Source organism: Strix aluco, chromosome 2 (genome assembly GCF_031877795.1).
Source record: "Strix aluco isolate bStrAlu1 chromosome 2, bStrAlu1.hap1, whole genome shotgun sequence".
NCBI lineage: Eukaryota > Metazoa > Chordata > Aves > Strigiformes > Strigidae > Strix > Strix aluco.
In genome coordinates, this window is record NC_133932.1 from 121,998,795 (window position 1) to 122,026,364 (window position 27,570).

Genomic DNA, 27,570 nt, shown 5'->3' on the forward strand with positions numbered 1-27,570 from the left:
TTTGGGGCTATAGCCTGTATCCTGCTGCAAGATATAATGTATGTTCATGATGCTCCTTTCTGGTTTTATCATCTGTGAACTGTTTGTCTGACAATAATGTATTTGTTGATTCTTGTATATATATCAAGATCTATCCCTTGTCCCCATTTTTGGTTTTATTTCCTTTTTTTTTTTTTTTTTAAATGATGTTGTGAGTATGACCTGTTGATCATGGATTTGGACATGATTAGGTTATTGATTAATTTATTTATTAGGTAGCTAAATTCTGTCTCTTATCTCAAAACTGCTCTGAAAACACCTGTTCAGTGAGGTTTGAGAAGAGGGGATCCCAAACTTTACTTCTTTTCCTCAAGCTATTTTATTCTGTCTTCAGCCACGGACTTCTGAATGAAGATAGTCCTGTGTCCCCCCGAGACCTGTCTAGGTGTTACTGTAGTGTGTGTTAGCACCTTTAAGACAAACTAAGAGACATGAACAGTAAGTCTCGTTTACTCTCCATTCCTTATCCAGTTTCCTTTCCACAGTAGCATTCACCAGCTTTTGCATCAGTGATGCGTATAAAATGCAGGCAAACAATACTTGTCTAAGTTTTGTTTGCCACTAAGTTGTTCTCTACAGAAATCCTTTCTCTTTGGGAAATCATTTATCTTATTACTCCATAATTTTGGTTGATTGTCAAAAAAAAATTTTTAATCACAATTGTTAACTATTATTTCTGGAAATTTAGTATTATGCAAAAGCTTTGCTGAAGCAAACCATCTGGGAGACAGTGCATTCAGGTTTGGATCTTGAGGTCTGAGTCCCTAGTCAGTTCTGAGTCTCTTTCTCTAATATAATTGCAATACCCAGACATGGAAAAGGTCATCAGAAATGTTGCAGAAGAGCATGATTGTTATCAGAAAAATGCTCTCTATCATTTGAATCCAGTCTCAGAATGCAAATACACGTAACACAATGCTATGCATATGATTTTCACATTTTGGTCATGGAGTTAAGAAGACAAAAATAACATTGCCCATGGTTTCTCCCTAGCGGGAATGAATGAGTATTGCATAAAACATTGCATCCTGAAGAACAGCAAGTCCTTGCTCTTATATTGTGTGTAATGCTTATACATCATCAGTAATTTTTGATAATATGAGTTCTGTCCGCTACTTCTCTTTTCTTTCATTTCTTTGCCTGTATTTTATGTATTTTTTAAAAAAGGAAAGCTTTGCCAGTTTTTTAAAGAAAAGCATTTCCAGAGATTAATGTAGGTTTTCAGCAACCACTTTCTAGTGGTAATCCCTCCACAAAAATGGAAAAAATGGTGAAATACAAGTGATTGATGATTAATGGTGGAGTTGTTTCTTTATGGGTTTGATGAAAAGGTCTATTTAAAACACAACTTTATGAATAATAATTGAATTTTTATATTCAAGTTCAGATGTCACTTTATAAGAAAAGCTTTAGCATTTTTTCTCCCTCCCTTTCTCCAACTACTTTTGTACTGATTTTGCCATAAACACAGCTCCATTTTTCAGCCTTTTTCCTTCAAAGGAATCAAAGACAAAAGTCAATTGCATACACACTGTTGCCACTGCTGGAATATGGGGGTTTTTTCAGCATCTTAAGCATGTGCTGCTACCTCTGAATGGACACAGATTATTGAACAATAGTAAGATAATACAGAGAAATCTTCAATCTCTCAGTTTATTGAACATGCTAGCGTTCTTCTGCCTTTAAAGACTAATAGTTTTGCTGGGATATGTTCAACTCCTTTGATGTTTAAATATTAGATGCTACAGCTCTTTCAGACAACATTAAACAGAAGTGATAATTCCGTTCAATTCTTGATGGTTGGCAAAATTCTCTTGCTAATATGTATGCCATCTGAAGGGACCTTGTGCACATTTTCACACTAAAAAACTGGGTCCAGAGAATATGAGGTGTATATTGCTTGCATTTTAAATGTACTTCACAGTCAAGGTTTTGGATTTGTATTTGATTTCTTTTTTGGCATCGTTTTTTGATTCTATCAAAACCTCAAGGGAGTTTCTGCATTGACTTCCGTAGCATCTGAACTGGGCACATAGGAGTATGAAAAACAGTTACTTTGCCAAGGAGTTGTTTTCCTTGATCTGTTTGGCCAAACATTGATTTTGCTCCCCCATGTGCTTTGAATGCAATTTGGAATTAATGCCTGCTTTTATGACCAGCTTTTAAGGCAGGGAGCAGTGTCATGTCTTTCCTAAGCATCTTTACAGAACAGCAACATCACAGCTGCTAGAAGAGCTTTGCAATCTATGTGTGTTAATTACTGCTAAAAAGGGCTTGGAATAAAGTAGGTATGATTCTATTTATGGTTTTCCTTAAAAAATGAGGTCCAGCCCCAATGTCTCATTTGCATGCAGGAAGGAAGCCCACTGTTTAAGTCAGGAGTGTTTTGGCCCTTACCCATTTTCATCAAGGTGTTCAATTCTGGGAGACCAGCTCTGGTCCCAGTAGTCTGGAGAGTGTATTTCATCTGCCCTTCCTGCAGTCCTGAGTCCCTCATAAGAAAGAGTGAGGCCTTGAAAAATCCACTTCTAAACCTCACCAATGGGACTCAGCCACAAAGAAAGAGAGAACCGATGAAAATACTTTGTGCCCAAAGGCGTTTTGATTTTTTAAGCTAGTTCAGCTAATCTAATTAAAATATTTTACCTTTTCTTGCAAACTTCCTTTCCTACCCTCAGACCACATAGTGTTTTTCTACTGCCAAACACTAGACATAATTAGTAATGAATCTGAATGTGAAGTGACTGTTACTTTTTACATATTCTCCTATCACTTACCATTGTTGCAGTGATCTGGTTTTTGTGCTCCTTCTCCACTTCTTTTCCTACCCTGTCTGTTGTCATCACCACAGCTTTTGCCGAAGAGTTTTGCATAACCATATGGTCCCTAGCTCAGGAAACGCCTTGAATCCTGAGGACTACAAGTCGCTGCCATAATACATTTCAAGAGCAACAGCCATGTTATAAAGAGACATCTCGTCACTGAAGGTGTCCCCAGGCAGTTGTGGCTTGCTTCTTTGCCAACTCCAGAGGCAGACTTCCAAGGAGTTGTGGTCACTCATGTACTTTATCTTAAAGTGCACAGCGGAAGCTGGCACCAGGGTTGTTTTTCTGAGCATTGGGTGTCTGTGGTTAAGTTAGGTGCAAAAACCTTGTGTAGACCTGTATGTGTTTGAAGGGGGGAGCAAATTGAGAAATGTGTTACCTATCATCGTGATCAATGATATGCAAACAGTCTGGTGGTTTTCTTTGTGTATTTGTGGAAGGAGGGGAGGGAAGGGAAGGATGGCTTAAGCAGCATATGATGTGATTGATCGACATGTTGACTAGCGTAGCAAAATCCCATCTATTTGTATGGTTTACATCTTTCCCAACCATGAAAAAGGGATGGGGAGAAAAGAAACATAGAAACAAAATCCAGCATGAATGAAAAATTGAGCCCAACCCTGTTGCTGATGAAACTAATGCAGCTTCAAGGAGAATAAGATCATGTCCTAAGAGACAGGTTACATGAACATCCACAAATACCATTGCCCCCTAATTCTGCTTGGCAAGAACAGTGGGGGCATTTCTCTCCAGATTTCTATTTTTCGTTCGGAATGTGCTTAAGCCCCTGGGTGTCTTCTGTAATAATCAATTCCCTTTTTAATGACAAGCAGGATCTAGAATAAAAGATACTATAACAAGGGAGCCTTTCATAATAACCAAATGCAACTTGATTGTGGTTTGAGGTTTTTCAGTTTCTGTCTGCTTGGTTTCTTTATTTCATGCTGGCAATGGCAATGAGAGGGATAATAAAACATACTGAGATCAGGCCTATTCTGTTAATCATACTACTTCCTGCAAAAGTATGAAGACACTTAAAAAATACTTGTGCCGTGAGCAGATTCTGTTCAATAACAGCACCCTTTTTGTGTCGCTTCTTTCTGTAGTTTCTAGAAGTAGCTCAAGTAGCTTTCATTCTGAACGAAGCAATGTTTATGGTTTCTTTAATCACTATTTACTTTCAGTAAGAGAGCTTTTTCAAGTAATGGGAGTAAAACATATTCTTCTATCAATCAGTCTAAACATTAAGAAAGCTATGTAGAAAACTATTATAATTTAATTATCGATGTACTCATTTAGGGGAAAAAAAAATCACCAGAGGCATGCATGCAGAAGTGTCTTAGCTGTGTATGCAGATTCTCAAAAAATAGCTGTGAATGTATAATTCTGCATGCACAGAAATTCAGACTATCAACATTTTGACTTCTTTCACAGTATGCAGTGCTCCATGGCATGCCTGATGAAAAGCTGATGTAATCTGCCAGAAAGTACCTATTAACTCTTACAAACACAGCATCAGGAGTAATATGTGTCCAGTCGGTCTGTGTTTGGGACCTACTGGGTGTGGGCTGTGGCAGAACGTGGAGGATCAGGCCCCGTGGAAGGTGCGGTGCTCCCAGGCTCCCAGGCACCTAAGAATAGAGGCAGAAGTTTTACAGAGTGTGCCGGTGGAGTTCAGAAATACAATTCTGCCAGAACTGTAGTATAAATACGATGCCCAAGTGGTATTTTTGGATCTAGCCATGCTCTGGGGTATAAAGAATATGAGTAATGACAAATGTATTGATTCTCCTGATAAAACAATCCAGTGTCCAATCCGTCTGAATTGTAAATTTTGTCTGAATCCCAAGATAATTTAGATTCCCTTGGTGATATCTATTTAATATGTAACCTCCTAGGACTACAGTCTGTTTCCCATTATATTTGTCAACACCTACCATAACAGAGCCTTGGCCTTAGTCTGCAGGAATTACTGGATATTAACAATATTGCTGCTATTACAATGATGCTAATAATCTGTAGCTCTAACATGTCCCTTTTCTTTTCCAGCAACCAAGAAAACTCCCTTCTCTTATCTGCCACTGTTGAATTTGGAGAGTAATACTACCTTTAACGTCCTTCCACTAACCTTAGATATTTATGGTAGCATCAAATGCCTTGGCAGTCTTTGCCTCTTGCTCCTTTAGTTTCTGAGAGAAAATACAGTCTGCAGGCTTCCTCATAATCAGCCATGCATTATGTTCTGGTAGAAAGTTGTCCTCTGCAAACTCTTTCCTTCTCTAGTAGTTGGTCCAGCCTGTGAGTGCTTGTCTTTTGGGGGGAGAAAATAATGAATCCCAACATCCATTCTCAAAATCTCCAATTTTGAAAATAAATCTCCAATTTTTGAATTTCTCTTTTCATTGTTTATCTTGTTTCAAGCCTGCAGTTCACTTGACTTTTTTGTCCTTTAATATTCCCTTTAACAAAGTGCTGTTGCCAATGTACTTTCTTGGCACCAGCTTATCCAAGCTTTTTCCTGAGCTGACTCCTTATGCCCTTGGATTTCTTGACTAATTGTTATAGGACACAAAGATTGATAATTCTACATCTTGACATGAACAGCAACCAGTATTTGGAGAATGTGAAGAACTCAGCACATATCTAATTTATTCTTAGGCTTTTAATGACTAGTTGGCATTTCTTTCAGGACTTGCTTCTTACAAGCAGTCTTTTTATGGCCATATGGAAATATTGAGATGATTCAAGAAAGGGAGGAAAAAAAAGCACCCAAGTCAAATACCATGCCCAGGAATCTGCTATTTAGGTGAATTTTGAATTAAGGGCATGAAACAAAGTACATGTTTATGTCAATAACACAATGTTAAAGGGATTACATTAGTTTTATAAAATTCACAAATGGTATAGAATTTGAGTAATTTTATAAATGATAACCTGTACATTTTAATGTCAGACTCTTACTTCAACATCTGCTCTGTATGAAGTAGTGAAAATTTTATTCAAAAGGTGTGATCAGGAAAAGAAAATACATAACAGGAATTATTGCCTGGGTGAGGGCATTGATCATTGCATTCTGGTAAAGGGCTGAGTGTTTTCCTTTGCTCTCTGGTAATGGCAGGGAGCTCAGAGGTCTTGCTCCTACCAGCTGAAGAGCAGCTGGCGTCACTGCATGCTCGCTGCGCAGCCCCAGCTCCAGGACCATAAGGCAGACCGGCTCCACTTTAATCATCTGAACAATACTGATTTGCACCTGTTGATGAACTGATGTCCTCTTGAGTCACATGAGAGTGCACGTGGGTGAGACTTTCAAGAGTGCCTTACAGACCCCAGCAAATTATAACCCCACTAAAAATGTGAAAAGTAGGGAATGAAATTAACAAGTTTGGCTGAATGCAGCTACTTTTGTGTCCAGAAGATAAATCATAAATAACAACAACAACAAAATTGATCTATTGTCTTTTAGTATTTGTTTAGAAATACATGAAAATTAAATGTTTTCCTTTGGATCAAACAATTCATCCCATGTTGATATAAATAGGAATCTTCCCCTCCCCAATTCAACCTGTGAATGAAAACTGTCCATTATTTCTTCAACTGTAATTAATAGGTCAGAGAGGCACACCTTGAATTTTCCCTGATACCACTAAGAGCTGATTTAGTTCAATTTCTCATGAGTTCAGTGCATCTCTGCACCAGGCATTTACTGCTCCTGCTGCTTTTCAGATTCTACATCCTGCTCTTAAGAGTTTTCTCTTCCCCTTTTCATGTGCTGCTCTGGTCAGATCCTCAGCTGGTGTAAATAGCCGTGATCACTGTAAGGAAGCTGCTGATTTACACAAGCAAATGATCTGGTTCCAGGTTGTCTTACTTCTTTATGAAAATGGTTTTAGCTAGCGATCTTTGTCTGTAAATGTCTGATCTGAGTTTATTAACATCCTAATATGCCTCAGACAAGTGTTTTTTAAGGGTGTTTTCATTTTATTTCTTAGGAGAATTTTATGTTTATTCTTTCTTTATTACTTAAATGATGCATTGAAGAAATGAATTGTCCATTGAGATGGGTTTAGTGGAGCATTAGTTTCTTCCTTGACAGAATGGTTCTCTGCATCTATTAAAAAGTAGGAACGAAAAAGAAAGGCATTTTATTTAAAGTTTTATGTATGAAATAACCAAGTAAATGTGTATATGGGTAGACTTGAATTGGCAGGTGGGGGATTACCAGTCCCTTAATTAAAGTGAATGAATCAGGAAAACTCATGGCCTTTACTTTGCAGCTGTTTACAAGGCAGGCTGTAACCTGCAGGTCTGCTGGGATTTCAGGTTTTCCTGTTGCTTTTTGGGAATGCCAACACCTTCTGCCAGTGCATGCCAGCACTGAACTTGCTGCTCCTGGGCAGGCAGGGAGGGAGGGAGAACCGCCTTCTCCTTGCCAAATATTTGCGGCACAAATCTTGGTAGTGTTTGCTCATGTCAGTGCAGATTTTAAAAGTACGTACGGACCTGTAATTTGGAGAGGGAGCGTAAATGTGGGCAGCCTGTGCCATAGCACTCTCCATCCTATCTGTAGCCCATGATGCTCTGGGGGAGCGCAGCAAGGGCGACGGCTCTGAAACACTGCCCCACATCTTCACCACATCTGCACTGAAAGGGCGAGGACTGGGTTGGCAAATCTGGTGTGTGGGAAGGAGGTGGGGTGAAATGTCTGGGTGCAATTCCCCCAGTGCTCTTGCAGCTTCCCTGAGCTGGCATCTGCTCTCCTCCCCTCCCACCATAGCCGAGTCCAGCATCTCACTGGTCCTTGCAGCTGCCCAGCTTCAGCTGTGAGCCGAGAGAACAAATGACTGAGCATGGAGCGAATCAGTGTTCATAACAGCTCATGAGGTTTACGATGTAGGAAGTTTGTTTTAGTAACAAATCAGAAGTGAAGGTCTGAGAAAGATGGAGCTGTTGTGAGATGAGGAGCACTCTGAGAATGCAAAAAAACCCTCCTTACTTTAAGTCAAGTAAATCAATACAGAGGCCAGCAACTGATAAGATAGTAGTGCAGAGCTGCCTAAATAAAACACTACTTGCACTACTCACAACTGATTTTAGTAACACACAGTGCAGCTGTTATTTACCAAAAATGTCAGTTATTTAATTGTAGTTTATACTAGAAGGTATTCAAGGTCATAGTTGTGGTATTTTCTTAATTACAGTCTAAGCTATAAAAAAACTCCAGAACATTTCACCCTAGGGAACCCAAAAATGGTTGTTTCCATTCCATCTTGTTGAGTACTCTTGAGTGTCTGCTGTAAAGTAGGACTTCTGAAGTCTCTAAATCAAGAAAGGTTTAAGATTTTATCCTTTGATGGACTATTCTTCCATGGTTTCCATAGCAAAGACTGAGATAAACGCAGCAGAAATGACTGAAACAGGTTGGAAGTGCAAACAAACAATGAAAAAAAAGGTCTCTGGAATTCTTTCCAACAAATAGAAACCAGAAAAATACAATTTTGACACCAAATTTCTCATAAATCCTGTTTTCATATCTGTTTTGCCAAGCTCAAATTTTTGCTTTTCTTTCTTGTGTCAAACACATGAACTTTAATATTTTTCCTCTTTTGGGCAAGGGTTCAACCTGGCAAGAGTGAAGTGGCTTGTAACTGTTACTTTCTGATCTTTAAATGCAATAAAGGGACATTTATTCTTCATTTTTTCTGGAAACTGACCAAAGCACAGTTTTAGGCAGTGCTATGGTGAATTTATTTTTCTTTTCTTGGTGCCATACCTTGTAATATCTGGCTCAAGGTTGCTGAAGCTAATAAAAAAATCCTGGCATCATATATTCTGTTCTTGTTATAAATGGAGATGGACTGATGCTAAATTTTTTGTCTTACTGGACTATAATCTTAGATGCCATGAAAATATGCAGAGCTAACTGAGTAGAAAGTCACTTGTTTGGGTAGTCCAAAGAGTGCCAAGGTAGCCTTCTGCATTTCAAGCATTAGTGTGGAAAAAGGTTTTTCTAGGAAACGGGGCGGTATGTCCCTGTCTCCAATCAATAGCTCTGATGCAGAGTGTTCACAGTATGAAATGATGTGAGAATACTGTGTTTATTGGACTTTCTCACCCTTTTGATCTCAGTCACATAAGCCTCTTATCAGGCTCCTCTCCAGCCAAACAGCTGCTCAGATCTGTGTTAAGTGGTCAACACACAGCTGTGCCTTTCTAGTGGACAGGACCTCAGTGTGTGACGTTCATCTAGATATGCAACATCAATACCATCACAGAGCGGAGGTGAGACAGCAGTGAAATAGTCTCCTTTGACTTTCGGGTTGACATAGTGCTTAGGGAAATGGTGTAGTTAAGAACAGTCAGTGTTAGGTTAATGTTTGGACTAGATGATCTTCAAGGTCTTTTCCAACCTAGATGATTCTATGACTTCCGCAGACAACACAGATGGAGGGTGGAGCTTCTCACCATAGGGCTACCCGCAGGCTGCAAGCCTTGGTCTCCACATGCTGGATCCCGCATGCTCCCAGGCACCTACTCCTGTCATGCCTGCACCAAGCATCAAAGTCCAGCCACATGCATACCACCATTGTGTGCTTCTCTGCTTTTCTGGTATGCAGTCCAGGTCAAGTAAGGCACAGCCTGAGATTTCTCCCTTAAATCCTCTGCTCTGACACCTACAGGCATTTCTCCACAGCATTAGGCTTTCAGCAAAGTAGGGGCAAACTGAGTTTGGTTAGTTCACCATGTTTCTCTGGAAGCTTTAAGGTGGGGGGGTGCTGATGCTGTCTGCTGGTTAATGGTATGTTGTCTCATGTGTCTTCTGAAAGCTGGAGGAGTGAAATGTGCTGCTTCGTGTTCCTGCTGGTGAGATCCGGAGCCAAAGCTGGCTGAATTTATCATTGTAACTGCTCAATTCTTCTTCTGTCAAACATTTCACTGAATCCACAGTCAAAGGACAACTTTGAAGTTTGGCTTTGCCTCCAGTGTGATTACATGGGGGACTCCAGTTTTCCGTTTAAAAGTGAGAGTTCATTGAAGGCCCATGAAAGTGAAGGATTATTTAATTCTTGATTTGCCAACAGTATGCTCAGCCCTATTCAGAACATGAAGATATATAATGTCAGCTCCCCATGGAGTCTTAGCAGAGTCCTGAATATTGTTTCCTCCACGCAGGTTTCAGTGTGTTTTCATCTGCTCATGCAGTATCTGTTGTGGCTCTAACTTAACAAACCTATAAGTAGGGAAATGTGTTACAAAAGGTTTGGGAACATGTGCAGCAGAAGATCCCAGTCCTGCTCTGATAACACATTTTTCAGCTGAAAGTGTGTAAGTTGAAATTTATTTAATGGGTGAAATGAAAACCTTTCATTTTCCTTCACCTTTCACCTTCAGGAAGAAAACCTATGTGCATATCTTCATTTTATTGCAATCCAATTTGCTAGAAAAGGAGAAAACAACCTACTGAATTTTTAAAAAATTATTATTCTTCTTTGTAGTTTTCCCATCCCATTTAGGGAGCTTCTGGGTAAAGAACAAAACCTAGTTTTCTAAGGGCATTTCCCAGTGAGGGCTTTGGAATAGAAATCTGGAGAGATAGATTTGATTCTTTGTCCCACCACTGATTTGCTGAATGATATAAATGTTTCTCCAGACTTTCTGGTTCTTCCATCCTTTATCCTGAGAACTGTAAACTTTTCAGAGGAGAGGTTGTGTCTCACTTTGTGTTCATAGTGCATAACACAACGTTGATCAAAATCTCCAACCACCACAAAATTCACAATAAACACGTTAGGTTCACATAGACAGGAGCAAAACCAATGAGATATCCAATGTAGTACAGAGAACTTCTGACCTTGGAATTACCTTTATCTATGTGTGTCTTTACACTGCTTTTTTTACATTTTTTTTTAATTTACATTACCTTACACTTTACGTTGCCCCTCCAGTGTTGGACGCTACAATGATGAAACAGTAAGAGAACAAAGTTTTGCACTAGATGGCTCAACTAAGTACCACTGGTAAATTCCACAGTTGGACTAAAAATGACATGATTCTTATTACTTGACATCCTTACCCTCCCTGCAGAGCTGTGACCAGCCAGTCACACACGAAGCCCTGTACCGCTGGGGCTGAGTGCGGGCGGGATGGCTGCAGCAGGGACTGCATGGGGCAGCAGTATGAGTTGAGCCTGAATGGTGTCTTAGCTCCACAACTTCTTAGGCTCTTCTTTTTTTGTCAAACACCCCCACACAGCTTAGAAGGAATGTTTCCCATCACTTCCTCTTGGTAACCAGCCAAACAGCTGTTTTTCCAGAAAGGACTTGGGAAGCTGTGATGTGTAAATCAAGCCTTTGCAGCCAACTCCATTTCCAATTTTGGTTTCAGCTTACAGTGATCAGGATGTGGCTGTGCTGGTGTGAGAGATTGTTGCTGCATGTGACACAGCAGCTCTTGAGCTTGTGGGTTCTGCTGATGTACGCCAGCATCATCTTCCCAGCCACTGGTCCCTATATATTGGCAGTGAATGAACTCTCATGCTCTTTCACCACATATAGTTTCATTCTTTGGTGCAGGACTAAGGAAATCTCTAGATGATCCTTTGGTGCAAGATTATAACAATAAAAGAAGGCCACAGCCGGGAATTTTATGAATGTGCCTGGAAACTTTGTTAAATTACAGTATCTATCCACATGACAGCTCTGCAGCATTCTGATGCCAAACCTTCAGAGAAAATCCTAAGCACTTACAGGAAAGATCCTCTGCACTTAAAGTACTCAGTATTTTCAGTATGTACAACTTAAATTGCTTTCCAGACTGGGGAAATATTTCTCAACACATGGGTTTTATCTAAATGATGGAAAGCTGTCCCTGTGGCCCTACTTGTGTTCCGCCTCCATGCTGGAAAAGACCTCATTGTCTACTGCCCTCTTTACCCCAGTGCTGTGGTTTCCAGAAGAAAACTGGGCATGGGGACAAAAAGGGAGCTGTGGTGTGCTCTGAATTAAACTGTCAGAGACCCAGGATGGCATGCTCTGGAGTAGAAAGTAGAAAAACTGCTAGATCTTTACTTTGTGGCTAAGTCTTGGGTTCTGGTCCATGCTCCAAGAACTGCTCCTGCATTTTACCTCTAACCGTTTCTTGGAAGATGGAGAACCCATCTTTGAAGCAGCATCCAGAACCCATTCATCCCTTGAGAGGAGACAGAAGTGGTCTGAATTCTCTCAAGCAAACAGAAGAATAACAACACAGGCTCCTATTTCCTTGGAAGAGATTTAGCTGTTAGACTACTACAGAAAAAGGAAAGGACTACCATCAAATCATATTTTAATATAGTGAGATCTGCCTATGTTGTTTTTTTAAAAAAAGATCTAGGTAACTTTAAGGTACTTAGAACTTTAACACACCTGCCTTAAAGGGACTGAAATATCCCCACAAGTTTTATCTTTGTGCAATCAGTCGATATACGGACCCTAAGAGACCAAAAGCATGCCCATGGCAGACTCAGTCCAAGGAAATGTTGTCTGCTAGAATACTGTTGCCAGACTTTCCATTATAAGAAGTGACCTTTCACTCCCTTCCAGAGATTTCAGATTTTCAGTACTGACATAGAGGGTAAGGAAACTTACATTAAAAAAGAAAATTGCCTTGATTTGTCTTTTGAAACAACTTCTCCTTTTATTGCCTAATGTTCTAACGTACAGCCTTACACTCAGTAATTGCTTGTCTATCTGCTATGATATGTTTAACAGGAGAAGCCTTTCCCCTTTGACTGGATTTTCTCTTTCCTTTTATCGACATTTTTCTTTCTTTAAGGAAATTCCACATCTTAGTGAGTCTTAGGAGTGCTTGACAGAAACAGTTTCTAAAACATCTTAAAACAAATTATCTTTTAAGACTTGAGCCATGCCAGACTTCTGAGGCAAAAAGTCCTTTCTTGGTCATAAAAATTTGAAAAATAATGAAAGGAAAATGAAAAAAGAGTGTATTTTCATTGCACCAGGAGGATTTGAAGGAAGCTCCCCACAAAGGTCTGCTTACTTGAAGCCACTGCCTAAACAGGAAAATTTGGAGTGCCTAAGTCCGCAATACTCTAGTTCCTTGCAAAACTGTGTGAGCCAAAGTCTGGTATTCATATTCATGCTTAATAGCAATTGTGTCTATAACTGGCATCGTCTTGTCTGAGGCACTACACAAGTTTGGTTTATACCATCCTTCTCATGGAGGTATCAGTGCTCACTGCTGCTTCAGTTATCAGGTTTCCTTTAAGCTCTTTGCAGCATCAGGAGAGTCATTTCCCTCTTTATTTTTTCTCACAATTTCTCAAGGTTTTATGTATTTTTATTCTCATGATCATGGGGTTATTTGCATTAGTCTTACTCCACATCATTAAAGCTACACATTCTTGATATACACATTTTCCTTTTTCATACTTAATTATGGAATCCCAAGAGAAAAATATATTCAGTTTGCTGTTGGTTTAAGAGTCCAACAGAGAGATGCATTGCAACACTACGACCAATGAAAGAATAGCAGTTAACAAAGTTTTTTATATAAGTCTAACATATGTTACTTTTCTATAGACACATTTGCTTTAATATAAGACATTCAGCATGTTCTTTCAGTAGAACAAACTCTCTATCAAGAAGTCAAATAAAAGCAAGTAATACAAGTCACTGCAAAAAGGAAACATTACAGAGTTTGATATCCCCATAAAAATAAATACGGAATTTTTTTCTTGGTATTCATCTGTGGAAGTTTGAGGAAGGCACCTACCAAAGACAACAAAGGAGAGTCACAGCCTTCATCCCACCAAAATGCAGTTATGATGGTGACTATTCCACAATACAAATAATATTATTAAATACAAATAAAGTAATGCTTATTATAATAAGAAACATTGTAACAGGCTGTCTCTATGAATTATATGCCTGGACTTCCTTATCATTTGCCCACTTAATATTCTCATGAGTGGTCTTTGCTGAGGTCCTGTTCAACCATAGATTGACTGTGTAATGCCAAGACTCGTGGGGTTGCTCTGCACAGAAGCACAGGCAGACTATTCACCATTCTGTAATAAAATGCTCAATGGCTCTGAATTGAATTTTAGAAGGCTGGGATTTTTTTTATTTTCTGATACCTTCTGAACTGGTATTCTGCACTGGCTAATTTTTCTTCTTTCAACTACAGCTCAATTTTTCATTTCTTTGATATATCCTATACAGACATAAAACATCTTCTAGCTAAGATCTCCACACAGCTCAGGGACTCAGAGAGAGCTGAGTGAGTGCACGTGAGGTCTGAATGTGGATAAACATGCACACAGCATCTTTTGATATTGCCTTAATGACAGAATGGGTCATGCTTTGGATGTGAACTCTGGTGATGCCCGGAGTATCTTTCATGCTCCTGATAAAAGGAAAGGTCCTGTTGATAAGAGAGGGAGCAGGTACCTGGAGCTGCTTCTTTGAAGTTCAGTGGCAAGCCAACCAAATGAAGAGTCTTTCATCAACTCCAGTGGGGTTTAAGTCCACTTCTTAATAGCTCAGTTGCTGGGTGGCAAGGAACACATAGGGTGTCGTTAAAATGCTGGTCTCTTATTTGGGTCTTGATCCAGCAAATTCCTTAAGTATAAGCTTAACTATAAGGTAGCCTGTAGTCTATTTCCCCTTGAAATAAACGGGACTATTGAAGTTCTGTAAAGCAGAAAGCAACCTGAAATAATGCTTTGGACTGGATCCACTGGCCCAGTATAATACTCTTTCATATTCATCTTTATACCTGAATGACTGTTTTCTCAGCTTAGTGCTTCCAATAAGAGAGAATTTAGAATTTTTAGCCTGGCCAGCGTTGTGCTATTCCTGTTTCATTACTGGAGATCCTGACACTTTCTCTTCCTTGGTCTGCCTTCTTGGAGAACTGCTGGTGAATCGTGGTGGGAGCAGGAGTGTTAGGCTTAACACTGTCTTTAAAAGGACAGATGTCTAAGACAGGTACTGTCTAAGACAGTGACTAACATAGTATTATTTTCTTCATTAGAGAGCAGAACTGTGGTGTTGTGTTCACTGACTAGGATTCATTTTATTGTTTATATTCACTAAAAAAAAAATACCATTTTTAACAAATAACTTTATAATTTTATATCTTCCCAACAAGCTATGATCAGATATGGAACACACTATTTTGACCATGAACTCTGTCATCTATTCCTCTGATTTATGCAGAATCTTACGGATAACAAATAAAGTTTCTCCTTATTGCAGAAGGGTGGAGAAATTTAAAAAAAAAAAAAAAGCAATGAATATCTGAACAGGCTGCCATAAATACAGCTTGCTTGGCATGCCTGTCCCCGAGATGAACTAATTTATGGCCTGGATTCAAAAATGTTTTACTGTTCTTTGCTTCTTCCTCTCTGGATTCAGCTATTTAGATCAGGCTAATTTTCAACTGAAGGAACTGAAGAGCTATTATTCTCCCCGAAGGTTATCTCATTTGTTTAAAAACTGGTGGCAAACCATTGACCACTGTATTTGTTTCAAAAAGAGTAGCTGTGGGGGAGGAGGGTTATATCTGGAAAACTCCCACATGCAAATTCCCAAGGTCCTTTCCTGAAATAACAAATAGTTTCAGAAGTGGTAAAATGAACTTCAGATGGTTTCCAGCAGCTCTCTCCTCAGCTGTGGCAGAGGATGAACTCATCAGGTTACATTCCATGGGATCTAAGGGGGTATATGTCTTGTTATAAAACGTGTCATAATATGGTGTCTTTTCAGCCTCTACCACTGTATCAAAGTTGTTGAGGTTGGCCAACCACTTCTACAAGGGGAAGAAAAACAGAAGCAAACATATACACAGGACACCACCGTAGGAAGGGAGGCTAAAATTTCAGAAACTTTAAAAAAGTGGAACTAAATATTCCATATTATTGGTTAGGTCCTTAGACAAGGTCATTCTCTGAATTATTCTTCTTTCTGAAGGACTTGACACTCACAGATTCTTCTTGCTCAATGGATATCCAAGAACAGATATCAGAGTAGCTATTAGCTAATTGCCTCTTGGGTTTTGTTTTTGTTTTTTTTTTTAATTTTATTGGAGGAATTGCTTGTCTGTTAAATTATGATAATAAAAGCAAACTTATTTCTGTACTAGGTATGTCATGACTGGGAGTAGCTTTAACAAGAATGTGTCGATACATTGCTAAATCTTGAAAGGAAATGCAGGCATCCAGAGCAAATGCAAGATGAAATTTGTGTTTCTGAATTTTGCTGCTCGTGCAGCATGGCATTAGGAGAACATGCTCTAGCTGGGAAGGAGAAACACTGGATGTGCTGGGCACCCATGGTGGGGAAAGTCTTGAGACCAGCACAGTTTTCTAAATCTTGAGCTGAACTTCCCAGTTCCCAGTTTGACACCCAGCTGTCCTCCATGCAGGGGGAGGAAGGCAAGCACTTCTGAAAATGCAGCTGCTTTGAGCACTTAAATGGGAACTCCTCTAACTTGGACAGCTGGACTGTCGTGTATACCATTATGTTTAAAATTAGTGGTTGGGAAAGAATTAAATGAGAGATTAGTTCAGATAAATAAAATAGAGCAAGCTGCTTCCCAGTCAGTTCAGACTCTGCAGCAAATTGCCTCACTGTGAAGGATGTCTCCCAGCTTCCTTCCCACTCATCTTCCTTATAAGATAGTTTCCCTCCCCCAGTGAAAGGACCTCTTTGTAGCTCCTGCCATCTAGAATATCCTCCTTCTGTGTATTGCTTAAATGGCCTTTTTGCCTTATGACTTAACACCCACTTTTATTCATTGTGAAGTGATTTTATATGCTTTTTAGTAAATGTGACAGGCAGTGTATTACCCACTGTCATCTTTTATTTACTCCTATAAAGCATTATGGAATACAGTTAGTATGTGACATTCAGGACACTGTATAATACTGCATTGTATTGCATTGCAGCATGAGACAGTTCAGTGCCTTGGAAGAGGCACTGCCTTTTCCTTTGCCTACATCTTTTCTCAAGTGTTTTTTTTCCTGACTTTCCCCATGGTCAGTGTCTGGTTTCCACAAGTTTCCCCAGTGTATCTGATGAGGACAATGCTTGCCTGCTTGGAAATGGTCTTGTCATTTTAGTCTCACACCTTAGTTGCTACAAGAAGTACAGGAGTTGCTCACATCTCCTCAAGCTGTTTCCCAGATACTTGATGATTTGTTAGGGGCCAACCTCCAGAGACCGACTTTGGGTTGACTGTGTTCACAGGTCTATCTAAACCAGTTAACTCTGCAAAATCACACTGAAAATTCCCATAGAAACTCTAGTGCTTTTGGTTCCAGTCCTGACTACACCACTTCAGGTTGTAATTTAGTGTGTGGGGAGACAGGTGAGAGGGAATCTAGATGTTTCAGAGCTCCTGAAGAGTCTATTCCAGTGTTAAGTGAAGGCTCTGAGTGTCTTTGCATTTCATCCCATGTGAGTTATAGGAACAGTATTTACAGCCATTCTCATCAGACATACTTTCTTCCTTTGTGGAAAAGGCATATCTTCATACTGTAATATTTTTATACCCCCTATTTTACTCTCTGAGCATTGTCTCCCCATGCTTCTCTCCAGCCTTTCCTCTATAATGGCTTTATAGAAATGCTATGATAGAAATAACAAGTCACTGTGCTTTGATTTTTAATCTTTTTAATATGTGCAGCTTTATTTCTTCATTTACCTGTTCAACTTGGATACTGCAGAGCTGCACCAGCCCTACATTTCAGCACTGATGTTGGTCAGCTATGACTGACTTGCTGGCAGAGCACCCTGGTGTGTGGGATTCAGAGTTTTAAGTTAAATGAAAAGCTGTGGCAGAGCATATCTTCTTGGAGTACCAGAACACTGGTAACATACTTTCTCAGCTTGTGTGCTGAGTAAATTGCGTAGATTTTTTTGTTTGGGTGTATATACATGAGCATATTTAAAAGATACTGTCCCTAGGGCACTAATCTCAGCAGTTGACAACTCCAGAGTAAAGCCTGTACTAGGACTGGCTTGGCAAAGGGAACCTTCCCTCAAAAGCATCAACCACATTGAACCACGCAGTGAAATGAGTGCTGACAGTGGGAAAATGGCAAGGGTTTGCTGTCTAAAAAAGAAGAGCAAAGTACTCTCACGTATAGGATGAGTTATGCCATGTTTTACTGCAGTAGCTTTTGTTCTGACTTAGGGAATGGTTGGTTCATTCAAAAGTGCAGAATTTACTTTCATCAAAACTGCTTTATTTTTATCCCTTTTCTTGGACATTTTGGACATAGTCCTGTGAAATATGTTGTCCTCTTGGGTGTACTGGGTTTTTTCAGAGTCCAAAGGTCCTCAGCATTTCAGTAGGAACTCAGTAGTGTTGGCTGGACATTTTGTTTCATTCCAGATTAGGGGGGAAAAAAAGGAGGTGTCTTTATTTTTCTTTTTTTCAGAGAAAAAATAGAATAAAATAAAATAGAAAACAACTTGAGTGCAGATGTTCCTGACGAAAATTACAACAAAACCAATAGGTGGGTGGTCTTTATTTTCACTGAATTGTCACTTCTCCAATGCAAATTGTTTGGTCAAAACAGAATAGAACAAAACAAAACTGGCTCGTTCTGCACTTTGTGAGCTGTGGAGTCAGGACTGTATTTGCTTAGAAAGGGTGGCTCAGGCCTGGTGTGAGAACATTTCATCTTGAATGAAAGCATCTTAGAAAGATGTAACAATAGATCTTTGGAGATACTTTTTACAGGAAACCTAGACTTTTATCTTCTAAGTTTCAGGTTCTTTGGAAGCTAGAATTATTACCCTGTCAGAAGGGTACAATGAACTGTTGACACACAACCATGCTTTGCTTACAGCTACGTGCATCCTGGTATTTACAACCAGGAACCAGTGAAAAGCAACCTGAAATATAGATGTGCTTACCATGAAGTTTGTACCATTTCTCTGGTTTCCTGTCTTCCACAAGCATTTATGAAACAAATATATTTCTTTTATATAAAGAGCTTATTAAGCTTCAAACATTAGATTTAATTTTAAGAGAGAAAACTTTGATCACTCTGTGTGATAGATGGCTGTGGCTGGTTGCTTATTTTGGTTTTGTGTTTCCGGTGTTCATATTCCCCCCATTTGCTCTTCCTCAGTAGCCAAATTCAGGAGAAGGCATCATTTTTATATTTCTGTTGCTTGTAGTGGAACTGGAGGTTGACTTGGCATTCAGCAGAGTACTGGAGGTGATGTTCAGTTTAAGATTAGGACACTGGAGTTCAGGCGTTCCCATGAAAGCAAGTGTCCAAGTTCCTATAATAAGTAGAAATTTGGTCAGTGCAGTTGGGTGACTGACTCAGTACCTGTTCGGGTGTATCTTCCACTGGCTATGTTGAGAAGGGGCTCAGCTTGCCCACATGCAAGTGGCTCCACAAGACAGCACAGCTTCCACAGGACTTTTGCTGGGGGCTGCTGGATGTGCTGCTGGACCTCCCTGTCCTCATGGAGTCTAGGCAGGAAACCTGCCGCGATCTGCGTCTTGCCTTGGAGCCTGCTGGTCCTTGAAATTTTACCACACTAAAGTTGTCAATGCACAAAAAAATAGTTGCTTGCAGTTCTTCGATGCTGGGAGCCAAATTCCAGTATCAGTAACAGCTGGACAATGCAAATGCATGGTGCAACTTAGAAGACATTTTGACTTTTAGAGAGCTGAGTCTTGCCACAGTTCCTGTTATTCTTGGAGCCAGGGATTTACAGCAGATGAGGCTTTACCTCAGTATAAGTAAACTTTAGGAACAATTGAGTATTTGCTCAGGCAGAAGTTGTGGAATTTTAAATAAGTAAAGACTTGGTTACTTGTCTTGAAGTTGCTCAATAAGATGGTTGGTGGGACAGTTTCAGACTTCAGTTACATCGGTGTAAGCATGGAGTAGCTATTTGTGTTAATGATCCACAGACAGCAAGTGATTCACACCATATAAATAAAATCAAAATGTGACCTAACACATGCTTCTGGGAGGAAATATTTAAGCACAACAAACTCAGACTCACCTCCATGCGCTTTTCTGCAGCCTTTTATTGCTGCTTTTGTTCAGAGGGCATCTCTCCCCAGAGCACCAAATTTGGGAAGCAGGGCTGTCTACCTTTTTACATCTCTCTGTCTCACTTCATTGTTCTCAAGCTTGCAGCTTTTATTAAAGTTTAAATTAAAACCAAAACAGTGAGAATGAAATTATATAATCGATATCAATGTAAAAGTAATGATATATATCGTAAAATAAAGAGTCTATATAATTGAGTACTGTTGTTCTTATTGTTTATAGGGGGTTGAATTAAGAGAAAATACACTGTACTTCTTATTTCATAATAACTGCTCCTAGACCCAACTTTTTATAGACTTTAAAAGCAAATAATTTGTGCTGTGTTATAAATTGTTGTGTTTTTTGCCTTCCTGTAACTGGAACAACATACTAATTTCTACAAGTTGTGACTACTAACAGAGAGCAATCACCTCACAGACTTGTACCGAAAAGAAGAGACCATCAGCGTGGCAGGGAATGGCTGCGTCCACAGTCCTCGCTTCCCCAGCAGTTACCCCAGGAACCTCCTGCTGACATGGCGGCTCCACTCCCCAGAGAGCACCAGGATCCAGCTGGCTTTTGATAATCAGTTTGGACTGGAGGAGCCTGAAAATGATATCTGCAGGTGAGTGGCAAGTGAAAGTTTGTAAAGGACTCCTTAATACCACCTTCGAGCTTAAAGATGTGACCACTGGCATGAGACTGCAAACCAAAACATGGTATCTCTGGCCGGGTCTGGGATGGCCCTGCTTGGAGGACAGACCTCCAAGGGTCACTTCCAACCCAAATTGGTCTTTGAGTTTATAAATAAGTTGAGCTGTCCTGGACTTCAAGCAGTTTTGGCAGGTTTTAGCACTATCATATTTTAAGCACAAGGCAGTTCTACACTCAAATCCAGCTACCTAACAACTCAGGTACTACTTTAATAGGATTTTGTCCTCTATCACCTCTGTCATGTTTCAGCAGGCAAAAATCATCTTTTTTAGTAGGTGGAAGGTTCTGGGAGGTGTGAGTGAGTAGGTACATGTTATACTGGGGTGTGAGGAACAGATAAAAATGCATTGAAAAATGTAACTGTTTTTCAATTATTTGTTTGTCTTTATTGTTACTCTTCACGGGTACAGTTTCTTTTAAAACCTTTAAATACAGGTCCACAAACATCAGTATGCTCTGCATACTGATATATCTAACAAAGTATACTCTACTATATCCCAGTTGCTTGGGTTTTCCCTTTTAAGCAAAAGTGACCATAAGCTCAGTTGATCTGGCTGATTAACCCAGGTGGATAAACTGCTTTGCATTAGCAGAGCACAGAGGAGAATCTTGCCAACATTCACTAAAACAGTATAAATCCACAGAGTTTTTTGTTTATATTTCTTTTATTCAGCTATCTGTTCTGCGGGAGAGATCAGGCTCAGGATTTCTGTGTGCTCAGAAAGGCAGAGTGCTGTGATGTCAAGTCTCAGCTTCCAGCTCTCTGCCTGATCATGTTGTTACTTACACCTTATCTATGCAGAGAACTGGGTTGTTAGGATTTCTGCACACCCAGTCTCTGCTTATCTTATCTTCTTTGTCAATTAATTTGCATTTATAGAGTTTGGCATCTCTGCAGGGTTTTACAGGGTGGATTTTTTTTTCTTGTTTTGCTTTGTTAATTTTCTGTGTTACCAATAAGAGAGAACCATTCGTGCAGGTTTGCTTTCCATTTAGTAATAAAAGAATGCAGCCTGAAACTGGTTCTCCTTCCCTGTGCTTTGATGGTCTTGGCAGCTGCTGCTCTTCTCTGGTACTGTTGGTCCAAGATCAGCAGCAGAGTCAGTAATGACAGTTACCTCCTAGCACCACAAACGCTTTCCCAGATTGAGAGCCCAATGCATACAGAAGTGGCCTGTTAATATTTACATAGTGGATAAACTGTGGCTGACCTTAAAGCATTGCAACTTTGAAATGGAGGGCTAATTTACTGTGGAAAAAAGGATGAAGTATTCTCTGTCAAGAGCCATTAAAGGTGGTGGCATGATGAGGGGAAGTCAAGCTGTTACTGGCATTATGAGTTTGGGGACCGTCTTGGAAGACAATTCGCCTGCTTTTTCCAGAGCAGCTAATTTAGGATGCAGAGAGAAGCAAAGACCTTCCATCATCCGTAATGTCTATAGAAGCTGGAGAAATATCACATTCTTTTCTGCAATAAGGCTTTCCCTGGCATTCCTGGAAGACGTGTATTTGCGTAGTATTACTTCCAGAGTGAGGAATTTCTCGGGCCGACAGCTCGTGATGTCTTTAAGCCTGTTAGGTACTGTGTGCATAGTTAGACTTTTTGCTAATGCTCAATATGTTTTTCAAAACTAGGTCCTTTCTGCAACTTCAGGCCCTGACAGTCACTGCAGTGGTGCTTTAGAAAGACAGCCAGGAATGTTTTAATTGAAATGAATGCTGAGAGCTGAGCATGTGCTTGAATGCTGTGCATATTGGACAAGTAATTCAGGACCTCTGCACCTTACCTTCCTTTTGTACTTGCTTGTGACTTTACGCTTTTTTTCCCAGAAACTTCCTAGTGTTTTCATTCAATTTTTCATTAATGCTAATTATTGTAATTTGCATACTATTAAGACTAAACTGATCGAAATTCATTCAGGCTGAGGAATGAAAAGTATACTTTAGCAGAGCTGTTTCAGAAGGAGGGGAAATATTCAAGGTTGTACAGAATTTTCTAGAAGTGCCGTTAGCATTTCCACAGGCACTTGATAAGAGATGATTCTGAAAAGCAATTAAATTACCCAGCCTCTGAGGCTCCTTGGATGCACAGAAACAACTGAGATTGCACCTAGTTTCATGATTGTTGAAGCAAAGCCTCTGCTGTTGAAAGCAGAAGTAATCTCTGAAAGCCCATGGATTTGCCCCATTTTTGCTAACAGCTAGTCTGGCTCCTGGCCTTAAAAAGTGGGGAGGACAGTCAGGACAACTTCCCTAAATTGTAAAACCTACAAGGTTATGTTATGCTGAAAACTCTGCAATGCCTTATGTTACTGTAAGTGTTCACTGGCTGTTATGCTGCCTGGGGGCAGTGGTGGGTGCTCGTGCAGCAGCACGGAGCTCTGCCCGGCTACCATGTCCATCACCATGACGGAGCAGAGGACAGTGGAGAGAGCCAGAGACAAATTTACCTCTGTCTGGAACTAAACTTTGTTGTGTTACAAAAAATGTATGTTTCAGCAGAGTTTGGGCAGATTTAAGTGATTTGGTTATAGCAAATCTGTTATTTTCTGTTCTGTGCAATTGGGGGTTGGGTGTCTATAAAAGCAGCAGTGCTGATATTCTCAAGCCACATAGTACTTGCGTTTTTTTCACATGGGCTCTCAGCAGAAAAAGAAAAGCAGGTCTGTTATTTACAGAGCTATTCTGCTCCCACAAGTGGTCAGGGAGGTGGGTGCTTGGCCCACAGACCTGGGGGTGGGGAGGAACACATTACTAGTAAGAATCAGTTATCAATCTTGAACTCCCTCTTTGGAGGGAGGACATGCTTGATAATAAAAACCTTTCCTGGTAAAGACCTCCAAAGTTTTAAAGCTTAACTGTACTGTGAGGATGGCAGCACTCTCCATCTCTCACTGCCTGCACTCAACTTGTCCCTCTTGTCACCACCTCTTCCTTGCCGGCCACAATGTGCGGGCCCTAATTCTGTCTCCACAGGTATCAAGCGCTGTTTTTCTCATAGATGGAGTGAGATCAGGAATTTTTTCTCTGCCTTTCTTATTCTCCAGCTCAATAAATGAACTCGATAAATGACCCAAGCAAGCAAATACTCAGACTGTGACAGTGAGTGCTGTCACTGTGTCCTCTCATCCCTGGGGTTTAGTGTCTGCTGCTCCTGGCAGAGTGTTCTTTGGACTCAGGGCACCATGACTATGGCACAGGTGCCTGGCCAAAGCGTGACCTTGCGCAGGGCAATATGTGCTGTTGCTTTTCCCCTGGTGACAGCACCCACACAAACAGCGGAGTCCCCATTGTGACATGCAGAGTGCCAGCCTGCCCTTTTCTGTGTGAAAGCTTGAATGAGTCTTTCCAAACCATCTAGCAGGAGCACCGTGCCACCTACAAAGAAGGTGCTAAAAAGCACCTTTCAGCAGCATCCACTGCCCTGTGTCCCTCCAGCATCTCCCTTTGCTCCTGGCACAGTGGCAGCCCGGCTCCAGCCCTCCCACAGGCGCAGCAGGCAGAAGCCAGTGGCTGCTGCTGCAGGGATTTGGGGGAACACCAGAAAGTGCACAAGTGCTTGCATCTGCTCAGCTTGGGCAGCTTGCCTTAAATAATAATCAATACAAATAAAATAATATTTTATGAGGTCTCTATTTATCCACCACATGAAATGCAATGCATGTGCTTATTGTGTACTAAGCACATGCAAGTGCCTCTCATTGCTATTTTAATATGGCAGAAAATACTGTCTGTCATGTTCCAGGAGCCCAAAAATCAGCCATTTGAGCACTCAGGCAGTAGCTTGCAGCTTAGTGTATTTTGTGCTACATGAGCATGCCCACCATTTGTATATTTAGTCTGATGTTTTGCAGTGGATAATGGGACAGTTGTCTTTGTGCTCCTGTCTATGTGCAGCCATCTTCTGTAACCACAGTTAACAAAAAATAATCCTTCACACTGGTTCCCAGGTATGACTTTGTGGAAGTGGAAGATGTATCAGAGACCAGCACAGTTATACGAGGACGGTGGTGTGGACACAAGGAAGTACCTCCAAGAATAACATCAAGAACAAATCAGATAAAGATAACCTTCAAATCCGATGACTACTTTGTGGCTAAACCTGGATTCAAGATCTGTTACACCCTTGTGGTAAGTCACCTAGCTGTCTCATGGGTGAGAAACAGATGACAGTGTAAAAGAGCATCATTATTTGAAGACTGGATGGTGTAGCTAACTGCATTGGATCAAAACATAATTGATGGAAAGTGTTTTCATTCCAGAAACTACATTAATACAGATCAGAGTATTTTTGACATCCTGTCATTAAGTATAAAGTCAAGTGCAGGCCAAGATTTACACTAATAACATGTTTCAGAAGCACTAACACTTTCTACACTGAGGCTGCACTGCCGGTGCCTTGACAGATGCTGCAGAAATAGTAAAGAAATGGCTGCTCTATGAACTTCTTTTTTATGTTCATTTGAGGTCAACTAAAGATACCTTGAGGGGTCACGGCTGTGATTCTGAGTTAGATGCAGAGTAGTTTATTCTACATGCAAGACAATGTGCTAAGGCTCAGTCTGTATTTTTAACCATGTGTGAACATCCTTCTTTGGATATGCAGTGGCACTATTGTTTCATTGAGATGAAATCCTCCTCTTTTTTTATTTTGGTTTTGTCTTTAGGGAGCAGGAATGCTCATTGCTCTAAGTAGATTTTGATAGAAATATGTATTGCTTTGTATTGTCCTGATTAGTATTATAATGGTCTTGGTACAAGTGTAGCTTGAAAGGGACAGATTTTGCAAACACTCAGGAAATGGTAAGCATTAATTCATTATACTATCATCATTGTATTTTCATATCCATCACACTTCTTATTCCCTTTTTATCCAGTCCACTGTTATTTAACACAAATAAGAAAGCCTGGAATAGCAGTAATGTTAATGCTGCAGGAGAGATCCACTGTTTGAGTCATTTCACTTCAACCTTTCAGCTTTGCATGCATGTATGCCTATGTATGCTAAAAAGAGTCCATAAATAGCACATTGACAAGACAACTCTAAGGCTATAAAGATTGTGCTCCCTTGCATTTAAATTGTTAGGCTTCTAGTGGAGTAAGGCATTGCACTGTGGGTAAATCCTGAGCTCTAATTTACTCTAATTTGAAGGTAATCTACTAAATCTAAAATTTAGGCAGAACAGTCTACAAAAGACCACTGGGCATAAAAATGAGACAGTGAAGCAGCCTCTCTTTACACTGCTCATATTTCAGTGCAGCCACAAAAACTCTGCTGCATTTAGCAAGCTTTATTCCAGACCACGTACAGCTAGTCTGATAGTATTAGGCTTTCTAAAAATGAATGTTATCACTCAAAACACAGGACTTTTTGTACTAGAAAGCTCAATAAAGGGTACTGTATTTATCTAATTTCAAAACTATGAGTAAACAGAGAATTTTACAGTCTAGCAAATCTTTTCAAAGAATACTCTCCAAGGCACCCTCTGAATGAAATGCTATTTTATTTCTGAGAAGAGAACTGTACAGGTGATTAGTGGCATTTACAGGATGGGGGATGATATGTATTTAGCCAGTCTTCAGATTCCAAACCATCCAACCTAAAACTGCAGGATTAATATTCAGCAGTCAGCTCTTATTCAGTAGTCCCCACAGTCTCTTAGAGCTCCTTTCATAGATATGCTGAGCACTGCTGACCCCTGAAGGTTGAACTCATTGTGCGTTTCTAGGTGGCAAACCGGGGAGCATTAATGAAGCATGCAAAAACATATGGTATTTTGTATCAGATTAAATGAAAGACCTCTACAACTTTTTTTCTTTCCTTTGTAACCTTCCTCAAGACAAGGCTACTTCTGGGGGCTCTCTTGGAAAATGGAGCACAAGATACAAGCAAATCTTTAACTCCCTTGTTTCTCATATTCGGAGTATGGATCTGCATGGCAGTTGTTTATTTGTATACCAGATTCTGGCTGATAATTTTCCAGAGAATACTGAAGTAAGAGATTTGGAGAGTTCACTGGAGTTTATTGATTAGCTGCATCTCCTGAGCGTGGTGCCAGAATGGCTGGGTGAATTTCTCCCTGTTACACATGCAGCCAAACAGCCTCACAGCTCTGCTCTCTGGCCTTCTCATTTACGAATCTTCAAGGAAGTCAGTTAAGTTCACTTCATTTGATGCAGATCAAGTTTTTACTTAGTTCAGCACTCTGCATGAGGCACAAATGAGGCACTGCAGAGCTTGGCAGAAACATACTTCATTATCTCCATGTACTTGTGTTTTTGCATTAACTTCACATTTCAGTACCATTTAGAGAAGCAAAAAGGGATTCTTTTTCTAAAGAAGACATAAATCAGACTTGTATCCATGAAAATCATGTTTGCCCTTGTAAAACAAGGCATGCAAAGTAATCAACCCATTTAAGATGAAGGTGCTCAGTCAGTCAAGACAGTGGGATTAGAATTCAAAGTGACTCTGGAAAATTAAGACTGAAAAAACCACAAGGATGATCTTTAACAGGACAAGGTTGAAAGCCATACAGATGTGTGGGAGTAATTAAATGTCCCAGTATAAGATAAGGGACAATGGGCAAGGGACCAATTCTGTGAAATAAAATTTGACCATCTAAGCACAACATTTAGCAACTTTTGCTTACCGAGTCTGGTTCCCTCCATCTTCCTCCTCCTCTCCTTGCATCCTCTGCCTCTTGGCACCTCTGCCTCTGCTCTCGCCTCTGTGGGTCTGAGGGACTAGGAAAGCTCGAGAGGAGCAGTGAGGGCAGCTTTGGAGGGAAGGGGCAGATCCAACATGCTGCTGCCTGTTGCCTGTCCCTGATCTGCTCTTTCCCCATGAAGCTGTAGGACTTCCGGGGGTGGGAGCTCCAAGGTGGACAGGACTCCAGGAGCTTGTTAGTGATCTGAGTGTGC

The 27,570-nt window shown here is 40.3% G+C and overlaps 1 protein-coding gene across 5 annotated transcripts in view; it reads left to right on the plus strand.

The window, feature by feature from the left end:
• PDGFD (platelet derived growth factor D) overlaps positions 1-27,570 on the plus strand; it is a 146,650-nt gene that overhangs the window by 63,982 nt on the left and 55,098 nt on the right. For 4 of the 5 annotated variants that reach the window (XM_074816173.1, XM_074816177.1, XM_074816178.1 and 1 more), the window contains exons 2-3: positions 20,353-20,557; positions 24,597-24,777. In XM_074816173.1, the coding sequence (XP_074672274.1) occupies positions 20,353-20,557; positions 24,597-24,777 (386 nt within the window). The remainder of the gene's footprint in view (positions 1-20,352; positions 20,558-24,596; positions 24,778-27,570) is intronic. The other variant, XM_074816174.1, reaches the window with a different exon arrangement.